The following is a 14,180-nucleotide window of genomic DNA, read 5'->3' as shown; positions in this document are numbered from 1 at the left end:
GAAAAAATACAGCGAGGTAATAATTCCCTTGGACAATCTTATTGGTCCACAGTCTAATAATTTGAGAGTGTCTGGAAGTAAAAATATCTACTACAGGGTCGCAATTCAAGACAGCATGTTTTTCAGTAGTTGCTTAGGTAAAATGTATGCGAGACTCACCTTGCTGCTGGGCCCAATCCACCAGGGATGGAACTCTGGACGAGAAGCTGGAGAAGCAGTGCTCGAAGCGTCCTCTGGCATCCAGACCGACGGTCTCTAGGTTCGCCTTGACGCCACATAACAACGCTGTAGCACAGGCTGACGACTCGCCAACTTGAGCATCAGCATTATAGGTCTGGAACGAAGTAATAAATTACATTAACCAATTTTCATGGAGCACCAGAGTACTCAGAGAGGTAACGAAATAAAATGTTGAAGACGGGAAAAGAACTACTGTTCCTTTCTAATGTCTTACTGCTATACAATGGAACTATTGAACTCTTTTCTCGGGTATATATTTCAAACTATCAAATGTGCCCATGCTTCGCTACGGTATTCTACATTGTATACGGATTTTTAGGTAAATTACTGTACACGTGGTGAGTGAGATTTTAATAAATTGCATGTTTCTTAGCATTATCAAAGAAACGCCATGGCGAGGTCCCCATACTTTCTTTCCCTTGTAAGGCGCGAGTTGTGGAGTTGTGATTATAACGGCAGGTTCACTTGCTGACTGCTATTCACAGTCGAGTTGGTGATTTTCTATTATAATAACAGGCCACTTTGCCTAACGCCAGTCACATTTAAAATTGATAAATTTTTTTGTAATGCACAGGCAACCTTGCTTACTGCCAGACACAATCGGGTAGGAGAGATTTGAACAAAATGGTATGTTCCATTCCCACCTTACTAACGCCAATTACACAGGGGTTGGAGAAGGACCCCATTCCTACTGCCAGTCAAAGTAGATGTGGGGAGAATTGAATACAACAGAAGACGCCCTCTTGCTGACAGTCACTATCAATTGTAAATTATTAATTATGAAAGAACACCCGTTTTAGATCGCTACAAATCAACTTCAGTGAATACAGATCCACATACGAAGGTATATGCACGTTTATAATATAGCAGACATTCATTTACAGATAAACTGCTGCTTAACGGTACGTCATATCAACAAACGGTTAGCGCCATCAGACGCCGCTTTTATCGTTCTACATGTGTAGTCCAAAAGCATTTTCTCGTATCTCCCATATTTATAGGTTAGATAGACTTCGAAAATTTGAGTAGGGTGAAAATTTCGGTACATTTTTAACATTTTACATTACTTTTTGCATACTTATGTACAAGCTAAAATCACAAAATTTAATCCACTTATGGCCATTGGTTGTATAAATGTAGGTACCAAATTTTATGACTATCTTTCCTATAAGTGAGTCAAACAAATGAAATATACGTGTAAAAATCAAAAATTTACGAACAATCAAGAAATACAGCCAAATATAACGTATAAGGGAGAGAGATACGACAAAATGTCATAGGACTAAAGTTATAGATCACTCCAAAGTAAACAGAGCTCGTGCCATTAGTTTTGTGATACGACTTGCCGTTTAGCCAACTAATGTTTTCACAGGGTTCTGAGGGTCCTTAACGTGGCTGTACTGTGGAGAGTATATGTGTTCACAGCAGATCACAACCAACTTGCACACAGTCACCTACCATGGTGGAGGTGGTGGTGGTGATTTTTATTTTAAGAGACAATACAACTAGGTAATCACCCTCTCTGAACAAAATATGTACAAACAATAAAATAAAATACAACTATTCATTCGAGGAAGAAATTTTAAAATGAATTAAATAATAAAATTATTATTTTATTAAGCCAAAATGGCACAAACACATCAAAAGGGAACGTAGGTTCCCCGAACAACAGAACACTTCATATTTGTATGTGCTTGATTAATCCACCCATAAAGTGAATGAGGAGATCAGCAGCTGGACGACCTGCGAGGTGGGTGGCCACACTTGCAGGTTTGCACGACGCGATTTTATTAGTGTGTAGTATATTGTAAAGTAGCTACTTTTTTTTTTTTTTTTTTTTTTTTTTGCTACTTGCTTTATGTCGCACCGACACAGATAGGTCTTATGGCGACGATGGGACAGGGAAGGGCTAGGAGTGGGAAGGAAGCGGCCGTGGCCTTAATTAAGGTACAGCCCCAGCATTTGCCTGGTGTGAAAATGGGAAACCACGGAAAACTATTTTCAGGGCTGCCGACAGTGGGGATCGAACCTACTACCTCCCGAATACTGGATACTGACTGCACTTAAGTGACTGTAGCTATCGAGCTCAGTTTGTAAAGTAGAAAAACACCACCATTGCTCTGCATATGGAAGGAATTTCATTACATAATAACTCAATAATGTGCTGCGTTGATATTCCTCGTTGTCGCAGTCGTCGTTGAATTATTTGTAGTGTTATCTGGTTCCATGGCTAAACGGTTAGCATTTAGTTCAAAGAGCCCCGGGATCGACTCCCGTTCGGATCGGGGCTTTTAATTTTCATTGGTTAATTTATATGGCTTGGGGCTGGGAGTTGGTACCGTCTTCAATATTAGAATTCATCTTAAGAAGGTCCCCGTTCCCACAGGCGCGCAGGTCACTTAACTCGAAAGACCAGTAATAGGACTGTCCAGAGGCCACACGCCATTAACTGTTAAATTTGCGGTGTTATTGACTATCATTTCATTGATTAGCGTGAAGTTAGCCTTGACATGCTGTAGAATTACACGGACTGCTACGGATTTAACCGAAGTATCGTATTACAATTAAGAAAATTCATTCTTTCTTAATCCGCATGCCGTCCAGGGTTGGCCTTTCCCTCGGACTCAGCGAGGGGTCCCTCTTCTACAGCTTAAAGGCAGTGTCCTTGAACGTGGTACAATTGGTCAAGGATACAACTGGGGAGTAGGATCAGTACCTCACCCACCCGGCCTCAACTGCTATGCCGAACAGGGATCTTGTGCGGGATGGGAAGATTGAAATGAATATACAAAGAAGAGGAAAGGAAGCGGCCGTGGCCTTTAGTTACTATCCCAGCATTTGCCTGAAGGAGAAGTAGAAAACCACGGAAAACCACTTCGAGGATGGCCGAGGTGGAAATAGAACCCCCTTCTACTCAGTTGACCCCCCGAGGCTGAGTGGAGCCCATTCCAACTTTCATACCAACTTGCAAATTTGGTGGCAGAGCCGCGTATCGAACCCGGGCCTCCGAGGGTAGCAGCTAATCACACTAATCACTTCACCACAAAGGCGAACATCTTTAATATTCAATAAACATTTATTTATTTCTCCATAACACAATATTAGTTGTTATTAAGTATACTTTGTCTTTCAGGCAACCTCCAAATAGAGAAAGTGGTACTATGTAGTAAATACCTAGGGTATTTAAAAACTATTAGAGGGTACAAATGTTATTTTGATAGCCACTCTCAAACTATCTTAATATTGCCGATATATCCGAGTCTCAGTTACATAATGTGCATAACATAACGACACGGTCTGACACGGATGAAGAACGTAATAGTAGTTTCTAAACATCATTATGTGGAGGAGCGAGTTTTGCGTCGTTTCATGAAATTAAATTCCATTAAGAAATATATCTACGTAACTTTTACTTTCCGAGAAAATTATCAGGCCTGACAGGGTTGACGTAGTGGTTAGGTCTGCAAAGAAAGTTGGTTATTGTTTAGATAACGAAATCCACTACGTTAAATGAACCTTAAATTATGCAGAGAGTTGTAAGTGGAATTCAATATCACACGTACCTCGTTCCTAGGAGGACTCTCCATCTCCTTAGTTAAAGAGGATAACTCGAACGACGTCGAGGGAAAATTGTTTTTAAATCATACCGAGAGTTGAGCGATTTCAGATACATACAAAATATAAATCATCCTACATGACATGTAATATATAATAGTAATAATAATGAGACCACAATCCTTTCCAAGCTTCCCATCCCCCACACGGTCCCTGTTCAGCATAGCAGGTGAGGCCGCCTGGGAGAGGTGCTGGTCCTCCTCCCCAGTTGTATCCAGACCAATTGTGTCACACTCCAGGACAATGACCTTGAAGCTGTAGGAGCGGGATCCATCGCTGAGTCCGAAGGAAAAACCAACCCTAGACAGCAAGCGGACTAAGAAAGAAAGAAAGAAAGAAAGAAAGAAAGAAAGAAAGAAAGAAAGAATTCATTTACTTAATTGTAATACTTTGGTTAAATCCGTAGCAGTCCGGGTAATTTCGCAGCATGTTATGGCTAATTCCACGCTAATCAGTGAAATGGTAGCCAATAAAACGGAAATTTAATTTTTAATGGCCTGTGGGATAAAATTGCGACATTATATAGTAACTGATACGACGTTAAGGAATTGTATTATTATGAATGGTTCATGGTGTGGGTTACTGTAGTCACGTCCTAGTTCGTGAACCTTGGGCAACGGCCGAGTGGCTTAGTAAGCGGTCCTGAGAGCCGCGTTCCAAGTTACTATGGAATTGAAGTGGGTCTCGCATATATTCTGCGCAATGACACTCCTTGTGCTGAAGGTGTATAGGACTATACAATCCACCGGTGGTCCCTAACCCGTTAGAGGAGAGATCCTCACTTGGACTCTGTGTAAATTCTGCTTCACAGAACTGTCACCGACCACTCTCAGAACGTTTTAAGCAAGCCTCGGACATATGGGAGTAACGGAGTCCCTCTCCCATTTGACAGGCGAAGGACTCTTTAGAAACAACTTGACGAACGAAATGGAATTCGATGGGCAGCTATGTATATTAATGGGGCTTATGGAAGAAAGCAGAACTGGCTGAGTCAGCAATGAGAATAGTTAGACTCAGTTTCTATCTATTTAAAGATATAAATATAGAACTAAATGAAGCCACAGAACTAATTGCAAATAGAGGATTGTGACGGCATTTAGTAAATTCACAGAGATTTGCAGATTGGACGTTGAAAGGAATAATAGTCTATAATGAACATGTATGAATGTACGTATGCTGTTGTTGTTGTTATTATTAATATTTTAATATCGAGCTTGATAGCTGAAGTCGCTTAAGTGTGGCCAGTATCTAGTATTCGGGAGATAGTGGGGTCGAACCCCACCGTCGACAACCCTGAAGATGGATTTTCGTGGTTTCCCATTTTGACAGCAGGTAAATACTGGAGCTGTACCTGTATTAAGGCCACGGCCGCTTCCTTCCCACACATAGCCTCTTTCTGTCCCATCGTCACCGTAAGACCTGTGTGTGTCGGTGCGACGTAAAGCAACTTGCGTAAAAAATATGATTATTATTATTATCATTTTGAAATAAATATCACGTTGTTTTGGACTGAAATGATTCTTCTTATTCTCCTCCTTTTCACAATTTATCCGGGGTAGACACTTTGTGTGGAATTAGCCAAGTTAAACGGGCGGATGTCTTTCCGTATGCCAATGCTGTGTAGAGGGATGTAGTCAGTATTATGCGTTTCTGTGGTGGTTTGTATTGCTATGAGTCGTATGCAAATGAATATGCATTTCAAGACGAATACAAACCTCTAGTCACCGAGCTAGAGAAATTAACCAAACGTAGTTAAAATAAAACCCGGACTCTCTGAATTGAAGGCCACTACGGTGACTATAGGCATAGGGATAGTTTATAGGCATTGGAGTGTCGCGTGGTATGAGTGATGATGCAATTGTTTAATGGACTAGTATAATTTGGAAACAATTAACTACCCATGGGCAAAGATTATTATCATCATTATCATCATCATTATTATTATTATTATTATTATCATTATTATCTACGCAGTTATGTACGACAGGTTGTCAATACGGACATTATCTGGTATATATCATAGTGGTATCCTTTATTATTTGTGTGTTGTATGATCTGTCTTGTGTAACAAAACATGTGAGGTTATGTCACTATACGTCTGCTGTATGTATATTAATACGACTTTATTTATTGTAAGAACACGTAATTAATAGTATATAATTTATTATTACCAGAAAATATGATGTATAAATCCAATGTAATGTTCTGCATCATGGGGTAATAGTCTAGAACAACGCACCTTTGTCTCTGGAGTTTTACAGAATGTTCTATTCATTTGTACGTAGGATATTGGAGACTCGAGAAGATACGAGAAAGCATGTTGTGTCATACTTTTCTAGAAGCCTGACCAGGCAAGGTATATAAGGAGACAGTCTTGGGATTTGAGTTGAGTTGAGTTGTTTGCGAAAGTCATTAATCGAGTATGTGAACTCATGTTGTGGTAATTCCGTTGCAGTGATGTTGTGTTGGTAGTTTATTAACATGCTAACGTGGCAGTCTTCTTCTTCTTCTTCTTCTTCTTCTTCGATTAAATTCGAGATTGTGGTTTATTAATGTGTGTGTATAATGCGTGTAATTTGTAAATGAAAAACTGTGTACAATTGACTGCTTCGCGTGAGTGCTTCTTTGTGAATGTGACAGTGATGACTTCCTTAGTCGAAGTATAATACTATAATTGCTTTCTTTACCAGTTTAAATACGGTGAACAGTAATTATACAGTCAAAATAGTTCTCTGTGTCATACTTTCAAATTGCAAAGTACGTGAAAACTACTAGGATTTTAGGAATTTCTAAGGACTATTGAACGATTGATCAGCTGTTCAGCTTTGCATTTTTACTTCCCTCATCACCAAATAGACGTTGCAGTCTATGTTAGTAAAAGTTTCCACAATGATTTACTAGATTCCCTTCTTGATAATCTGAGCGCTACTTTAGGAAAGGTAACCTGTGTCCTCGAAGTGCTGTACACCCGTACTCACAGGAAATAATAATCGTGATTCTGCTCGTAATTTTCTAAACACTGAAGCTTCTAGAATTCAGTTTTCTTAATGTTAATGCTCAAGTGTCGGATTTAATAGCATTCAATAACGACTTGGTTCACACCCTTCAAAGGTATTAATTTAATTCAATTACACCTTATGCAATAACATATTGGAAAGCCTTACAATCCCTCGCGGCGAGCTAAGTAGCTCAGAGAGTTAGAGCGCTGGCTGGCTCTTTTAGACCATGTCGGCGGATTCTATCTTGGCTTAGTCCGGTGATAATTGAAGGGGACGCAGGCATTTGCGCCACTACGAATTAGATAGGAATTTAAGCTGTACTATTTTTTGCCCCACAATACTTTCATTTAGGGTGTAGCAATGAGGTCCGGCCAAACTTTAAGGGCACATTTCTCATACGTAGAAGAAGAAAATGTATGTTCTTTTCTTTGTTTGTTTCTTTCTTTCTTAATCTGTTTACCCTCCATGGTCTGTTTTTCCCTCGGACGCAGCGAGAGATCCCACCTCTACCGCCTCAAGGGCAGTGTCCTGGAGCGTGAGACTTTGGTTCGGGTGATACAACTGGGGAGGAGGAGCAGTTCCTCGACAGGCGGCCTCACATTGTATGCTGAACAGGGGCCTTGTAGAGGGATGGGATGACTGAAAGGAAAAGCCAAGAAAGAGGGGAGGAAGCGGAAGGTACAACCTCGGCATTTTCCTGGATGAGAAGTGGGAAACCAAGGAAAACCACTTTGGGGATGACTCAGTTGACCTTCCGAGGCTGAGTGGACTCCGTTCCAGCCCTCATACCACTTTTGAAATTTCTTGGCAGAGCCGCGAATCGAACACGGGTCTCTAGGGGTAGCAGCTAATCACGCTAACCACTACACCACAGAGGCGGACACCTTATCTTACACTCATCTTAGTAGTTAAGTGCATAAATTGGCAATACGAGTATAATGTCGCGCATAATACAGTAAGAGTTTTGTAGGAGCAATGCACTCGATTGACTGACAATATTACAACCCAGGTTTTAAGAGTAGGTTCTAATCGGGGGAAACGATTTAATTTTTAAGTAAATTTAGCAAATCTCTCTCTCTCCCTCTCTCTCTCTGTAGTCATCTAGTCATCAGCCCTGAGGCTGTCTGGCAGCAACTCTCCATTCTTCACGTTTCTCTGTTTACCCTTTCAGTTCATAGTAGGAACCTCATCCCATGCCATCTAATATTTGCATCATGTACTCTAAACTTGATCGTCCTCCATAATATTTTCCTTCTATGGAACCCTCTATTATTTTCTTCCATAACCCAACAGGTCTAAGTATATGGCCTATCACATGATACCGCCCATCTTTTTATTTGTACCATGAAACATCTTCTCTCTCCGGCTCTTCTAAACACCACTTCGTTTGTGATCACTTCTCTCCAACTAATTTTCAGCTATCTCCTATACCACCGAGCTTCAAATGCAAGTAGTCTCTCTTCTTCTCTTTCACCTAATGTCCTAGTTTCACTTCCATACAAAGCAACTCTCCATGCACACAGTAGGTCTTCAGCAGTTGTATACTCATGTTACGTATACCCAGATGGACGTGTTTAGGGGATGGTACACAAAAAATTGTGAGATGCTATTTTTTCTAGTTGTTTAGCGTCGCACTGACACATAGGAGGTTTCCGATGACGTAAGGATGGGAGAGAACTATAACTGGGAATGTAGTGGCCGTGGCCTTAATGTAGGTACCCTCCAGCATTTTCCTGGTATGAAAATGGTAAACCATCTTCATGGCTGTCGACGGTAGAATTCGAACCCACCATCTCCCGAATGCAAGCTCACAGCTACGTGTCGCTAACCGTGTAGCCATCTCGATCGGTGGTATCTAAATAATATATACTATATGTAAATAATACCTCCACAAGAAGATGGTTTTCCGTGGTTTCCCATTTTCACACCAGGCAAATGCTGGGGCTGTACCTTAATTAAGGCCACGGCCGCTTCCTTCCCACACCTAGGCTTTACCTATCCCATCATCGCCGTAGGACGTATCGATGTCGGTGCGACGTAAAGCAAAATTTTAAAAATATATGATATATTATGTAAATAAATATAAGTTGATTGACAGTGGCATGTATACTGCGCTCTGCTAGCAGTTATTCACAGACTAACGTAATCTCATAAAGAGTATCGAGCAATAGGATGACAAGTTTGTAGTAGTTGGACGTTAGCCAACATAAGAACAAGAACAAAGTAATTTATCTGTGCTTCTTCGTGACAGGCATTCAGATGCTTGTACTATTCTTACAAATTATTTCAATTATATGATCTTGAATAGCAAAATGTTTAGCTTTGACGACTGATTGAAATTCCTTAAATAACACCGAATGACCGTAGCTGGTGTTCGTATTTCAATTACTGTACCATGTCGTTGCCTCAGTCCAGTGAATCGATAGATTAGAAAACAGGGCGGACTTAGTAGTAGTGAATGTAAAGATGACGTTAAGATGACAACAAACGTCGAATTCAAGGCAGATCCAAGGACAACTGCTCTGGGGTCGAAATATTGGTTCATGTCTTAGGACCTTGACGTTATAGCGAATTCCAGACACTGCAGCAGTGGTGATTTCTGAGCTGGTTGCAGGTTTGAGTAATCACCACCTTTTATATCCTAAAATCATTAATTACAGATTTCAAATTATTTCTGAGCAGTGAATCTCTCCTTTAACCCTTAAATTTATGATTTTTCATTTCATTTAAAAAACACTTTTGCATTCTATGGAAGGTTCATAGCTAAGGGGAAATGATTTTAAAATTCCGTACCATTAGTTTAAAGAGCAAAGAATTAATTTTTGTAGGTTGCGTATAAACTGGGCCTACATCACAGATACACTTTCGTTTCACAATCAACTCCTGTTGAAATGAAATGTCGTATGGCTTCTAGTGCCGGGATATCCCAGGACGGGTTCGGCTCGCCAGGTGCAGGTCTTTCTATTTGACACCCGTAGGTGACCTGCGCGTCGTGATGAGGATGAAATGATGATGAAGACAACACATACACCCAGCCTCCGTGCCATTGGAATTAACCAATTAAGGTTAAAATCCTCGAACCGGCCGGGAATCGAACCCGGGGCCCTCTGAACCGAAGGCCAGTACGCTGACCGTTCAGCCAACGAGTCGGACATCTCCTGTTGAGAGAGGCCCCGTTCCCCCTCTCGCCAGAACAACCTCATATTTCAATGGATTTTATTAAGGGTCTGCTCATCCATGGAACCTTCTGCCATCTTCCTCTTCTTCAACTCCTCCACGCAGTAAAGGAAATGTATATGTAAATACAAACCCATATGTGATATATATAACTTGTATTAATTAGAATTTCACATACAGTTGAATGTAAGCGAATGTGTATGTGTGCGAGTGTGGGAGGTATTGTGAATGTGTTTGAGCTCAGAACAGTGTGCATAGAGGGATACGAGTGAGGGTATGAATGACTGGTCTTTTTGCTCTTAATTATTATAGCTTAAATCAAGGTAATTATTATTCTATGAATACCGTGTTTAGAGTGTAAATATGTAAATTTAAAATTGTGTATACATCTGTAAACATTCTGTAGAATCTATGTAAAAATACATGTGGGAATAGAGGCACTTCCGTGTACGTGGGGCTCGCCCTTTCTCCATCTGCCTCCCCTAGATTGTACATGTACATTTTAGGGAAAATAATAATAATCATAATAATAACACATTAGTATTCAATTCTGTCTGTTAGGTCATCAGCCTGAAGGCTGGTTGGATCCTTGAACAGCACCACCAAACCTTGTGCTGTAATAGAAAATTCACAAACACCGGGGGCGGCGCCAAAACGAGCATAGTAGGCGGGAAGAGGAATGGAATAATTTGCCATTGCGTTCCTCAGCTACTCAATATGTAAATAAACAATTATCCTTTCGCCTTTATTTTCACTTATTTGCTACAAATTACTTGTATACAGTACATGCTGAATGGTCATTCACTGACATGATTCAACCTACGTTCCTGGTTTCAGTTTCTCTCAGACCGGGTGAGTTGGCCGTGCGGTTAGGGAAGCGCAGCTGTGAGCTCGCATCTGGGAGATAGTGGGTTCGAATCCCACTGTCGGCAGCCCTGAAGATGGTTTTCCGTGGTTTCCCATTTTCATACCAGGCAAATGCTGAGGCTGTACATTAATTAAGGCCACGGCCGCTTCCTTCCCATTCCTAGGCCTTTCCTATCCCATCGTCGCCACGGACCTACCTGTGTCGGTGCGACGTAAAGCAAATAGCAAGAGAACAAATGTGAGCCTACCGCATCCAGAAAACTTGCAACGGTTTCTTTTGACATTCCGCTTGGGCGAGGGATCAGTTAAGTCTTCAAATAATACTTTTAGTAAGTCAAAACGAATTCGAGAATTCGATTCAATGTAGCACACCTAGGAAACGCTAAACTGCCTGAATTTTTGCCCACAGGAATTCTTTTAGGCGCCAGTAAATCTACCCACACGAGGCTGACGTGTTTGAACACCTTTTCAACCGCTAAATATTGTAATGTTGTCTCGGCTTTAAATTTTTCTCATTTAGTCGCCCCTTTTTAGCATAGGATTAGCCTCTGTATCTTTGGACTTTAAATTAAACCTACTTAGGTTTCAAGAAATTTCTATGAGGAGCGCTGGTGATTCGCGTCCTTGCCTTTCGTTGATGGTCGGTTACATTATGTCCCACATACACGGAAGTGCCTCTATCCCCACATGTACTTTTATACAGACTCTACTGAATATTTACAGGTGTATGGATAATTTTAAATTTATATATTTATAATCCAAACACTATATCCATAGAATAGTAATAATCTTTATTTAAGCTATAAGAGCAAAGAGACCCAGTCATTCATACCCTTACTCGTATCCCTGTGTACACACTCTTCCGAGTTCAAACTCATTCACAACCACTCACACACCCGCACACATACATATTCGCTATATAGCAGTCACCCAATTGCAAGGTTGAATGGGAGACAGCAGAGGGTCACCACTCTTCTTTCCCTTACATTACATATTTCCCATTAGGGAATAGAACAAGAGCCTTCAGACTTTGCCTAAAATCCTACATCTAAATCACCAGATTACAAAATTACATTGAAAGAAAACAGCTGAAACCTTCAACTCAAACTACTCGCAGGCGCTTTTACATGTTTAGGTAAATTCTGCCATTACCTTGTATCGCTGGATGTTCTTCAAGCAGGCCTCCCCCCTGCCTCCTACGCTTCCGTCAAGTCGAACTCCCAAGCACTGGAGCAATTCAGACAAGACGACCCTAAAGTGCCCTGCTTTTATATTCCAGTAAGGGGAGGCTTCCAGAACTCTTTGGTAATAGGCTGGATTCCTTTACACACCCCAGGTTTGGATAGGCTAGAGGACCTGTTTACACAATTAGCTTTACAATTAGACACAGACAGGTCTTACGGGGGACGATGGGACAGGGAAGGGCTAGGAGTGGAACGGAAGCGGCCGTGGCCTCAATTAAGGTACAGCCCCAGCATGTACCTGTTGTGAAAATGGGAAACCTCAGAAAACCATCTTCAGGGCTGCTGAGGTTCGAAACCACTATCTCCCGGATGTAAGCTCACAGCTGCGCACCCCTAACCGCACGGCCAACTCGCCCGGTGAACCTATTTATGTAAGCCCCTGATAGGTGGATTACAATAGAGGAGGAACCAACAGAAGTGTTTACAACTTCGGTACAGTAAAGAAAGGAATCCCCAGAAAAAAGGTTTACCAATAAAAGGTTTACCAATAACAAAAATGAAATTCCTAAGCTCTAGGTTAGTTTTAGTCCATGAGAGTGCGCTAACAAGTCGATGGTAGAGCCATCTAACCATAGAAGACAAAATTCTTTGCGAGTTTACAAGTTCGAGTCCGTTCGCATAGATGGCCATAGAGAAGGCACGCAGTTTTAAATAGCCGGGGAAGGTGTATCCTTGGTACAATTATTTTAATTATAACCCCAATATATTCCGACTGCTAGGCGTCTCGAACTACATGGCCAGTTCGAAAAATAGGCAGCCCTGAAGATGGTTTTGCGTGTTTTCCCATTTTCACATCAACTTCATTAAAGCTATGATCGCTTCTTTGCCACTCCGAGCCCTGTCTTACACCATCAATGCCAGAAGACCCATCTCTATCGGTACGATGTAAAACTAAGAAGAAGAATAGTAACCAGCATATCCCTCCGTTTTTCCCGCACACTGGTAGGTTCTTAAGGGCGACCGGTGTAGAATATGCGGAGTGGCCACGTATGATAAACACAAATACCCAGCCCCCAAGTCAGCGAATTGGCCGTGAAACGAAAGCCACTACACTGATCATTCAGCCAATGCAACAAACAACATAATTTAAAATGTATCAAATTATAATTAATTAATAGTTTATATGATTATGGTATATAAAGTCGCCTTCCTGTCTTTACTTTTTGAATATTAACCTGATACCTTATCTCAGGGCCTCTCAGGGTGCATGCGCGTGGTGCATGCACTGTGCACGGTGCAAAAGACGACTTGGCCTGGTTGACCAGAGTGCAGACCCCCCACTCCTCGATTTGGAGCAATAGCGCTTACTCTCTCTTTCCTCACGCCTCTCTCGCTCGCTCCGTCTGTCTCCCTCTGCCCCACTTGCGCCGTAGCGCTACAAATCCGGGCTGAGTTGAGCCGAGTATAGCCGAGTTGAGCCGAGCTTAGCCGAGTAGCCCAGAGACGAAGCGTTGATCCGAGCTATACCGAGCGGCACCGATGCACAGTGCACGGAGCTCTTGCGCCTCGCTCTGCACGCGTGAGATTTTGGGCGTTTGAGAGGCCCTGCCTTATCTCATCCATGGCTGTGACAATATGGAAGCTGCTGGAGTATGAGTGATGCTGAGTATTTACATTCAATGAACGACCAGTGTATTTGATTATTGTGAATGGTGTTGTTCCTAGGGTCAGTCGTGCTGCTATGTCACTTTCAGATAATGTGAGGAAAGCAATGGCAAACTACTTCACTCCTCATCTTGTCTAGTTCGCCTCATTTTGGCGCCGCCATCGGTTGTTGCAGTTTCCCAGCAACTACATAACCTTTGGTGGTGCTGTTTGAAGATCCAGCCAGCCTCTGGGCTGATGACCTAACAGCAGACTTTATTTATACTGGATAGGACAATTAATAGCCTACTAGTGCATAAGCCTGTATTCGCCAGTCAAAATCACTATCTATAAAGTAATTGGAAATTCTAAATGGATTATTAGGCTAATATATCTTATGAGAGCCTCTGTGGCTCAGGCGGCAGCGCGCCGGCCTCTCACCGCTGGGTTCCGT

The 14,180-nt window shown here is 41.7% G+C and overlaps 1 protein-coding gene across 1 annotated transcript in view; it reads right to left on the bottom strand.

Moving 5' to 3' along the window:
- The window catches only part of LOC136874660 (alkaline phosphatase), a 744,425-nt gene that overhangs the window by 265,567 nt on the left and 464,678 nt on the right, over positions 1 to 14,180 (bottom strand). Inside the window, exon 3 of the mRNA XM_067148292.2 lies at positions 160 to 334. Within this exon, the coding sequence (XP_067004393.2) occupies positions 160 to 334 (175 nt within the window). The remainder of the gene's footprint in view (positions 1 to 159; positions 335 to 14,180) is intronic.

Source organism: Anabrus simplex, chromosome 5 (assembly GCF_040414725.1).
Source record: "Anabrus simplex isolate iqAnaSimp1 chromosome 5, ASM4041472v1, whole genome shotgun sequence".
Lineage (NCBI taxonomy): Eukaryota > Metazoa > Arthropoda > Insecta > Orthoptera > Tettigoniidae > Anabrus > Anabrus simplex.
Note: the sequence above shows the minus strand (reverse complement) of the source record. Positions and strands in the feature narration are given on the sequence as shown.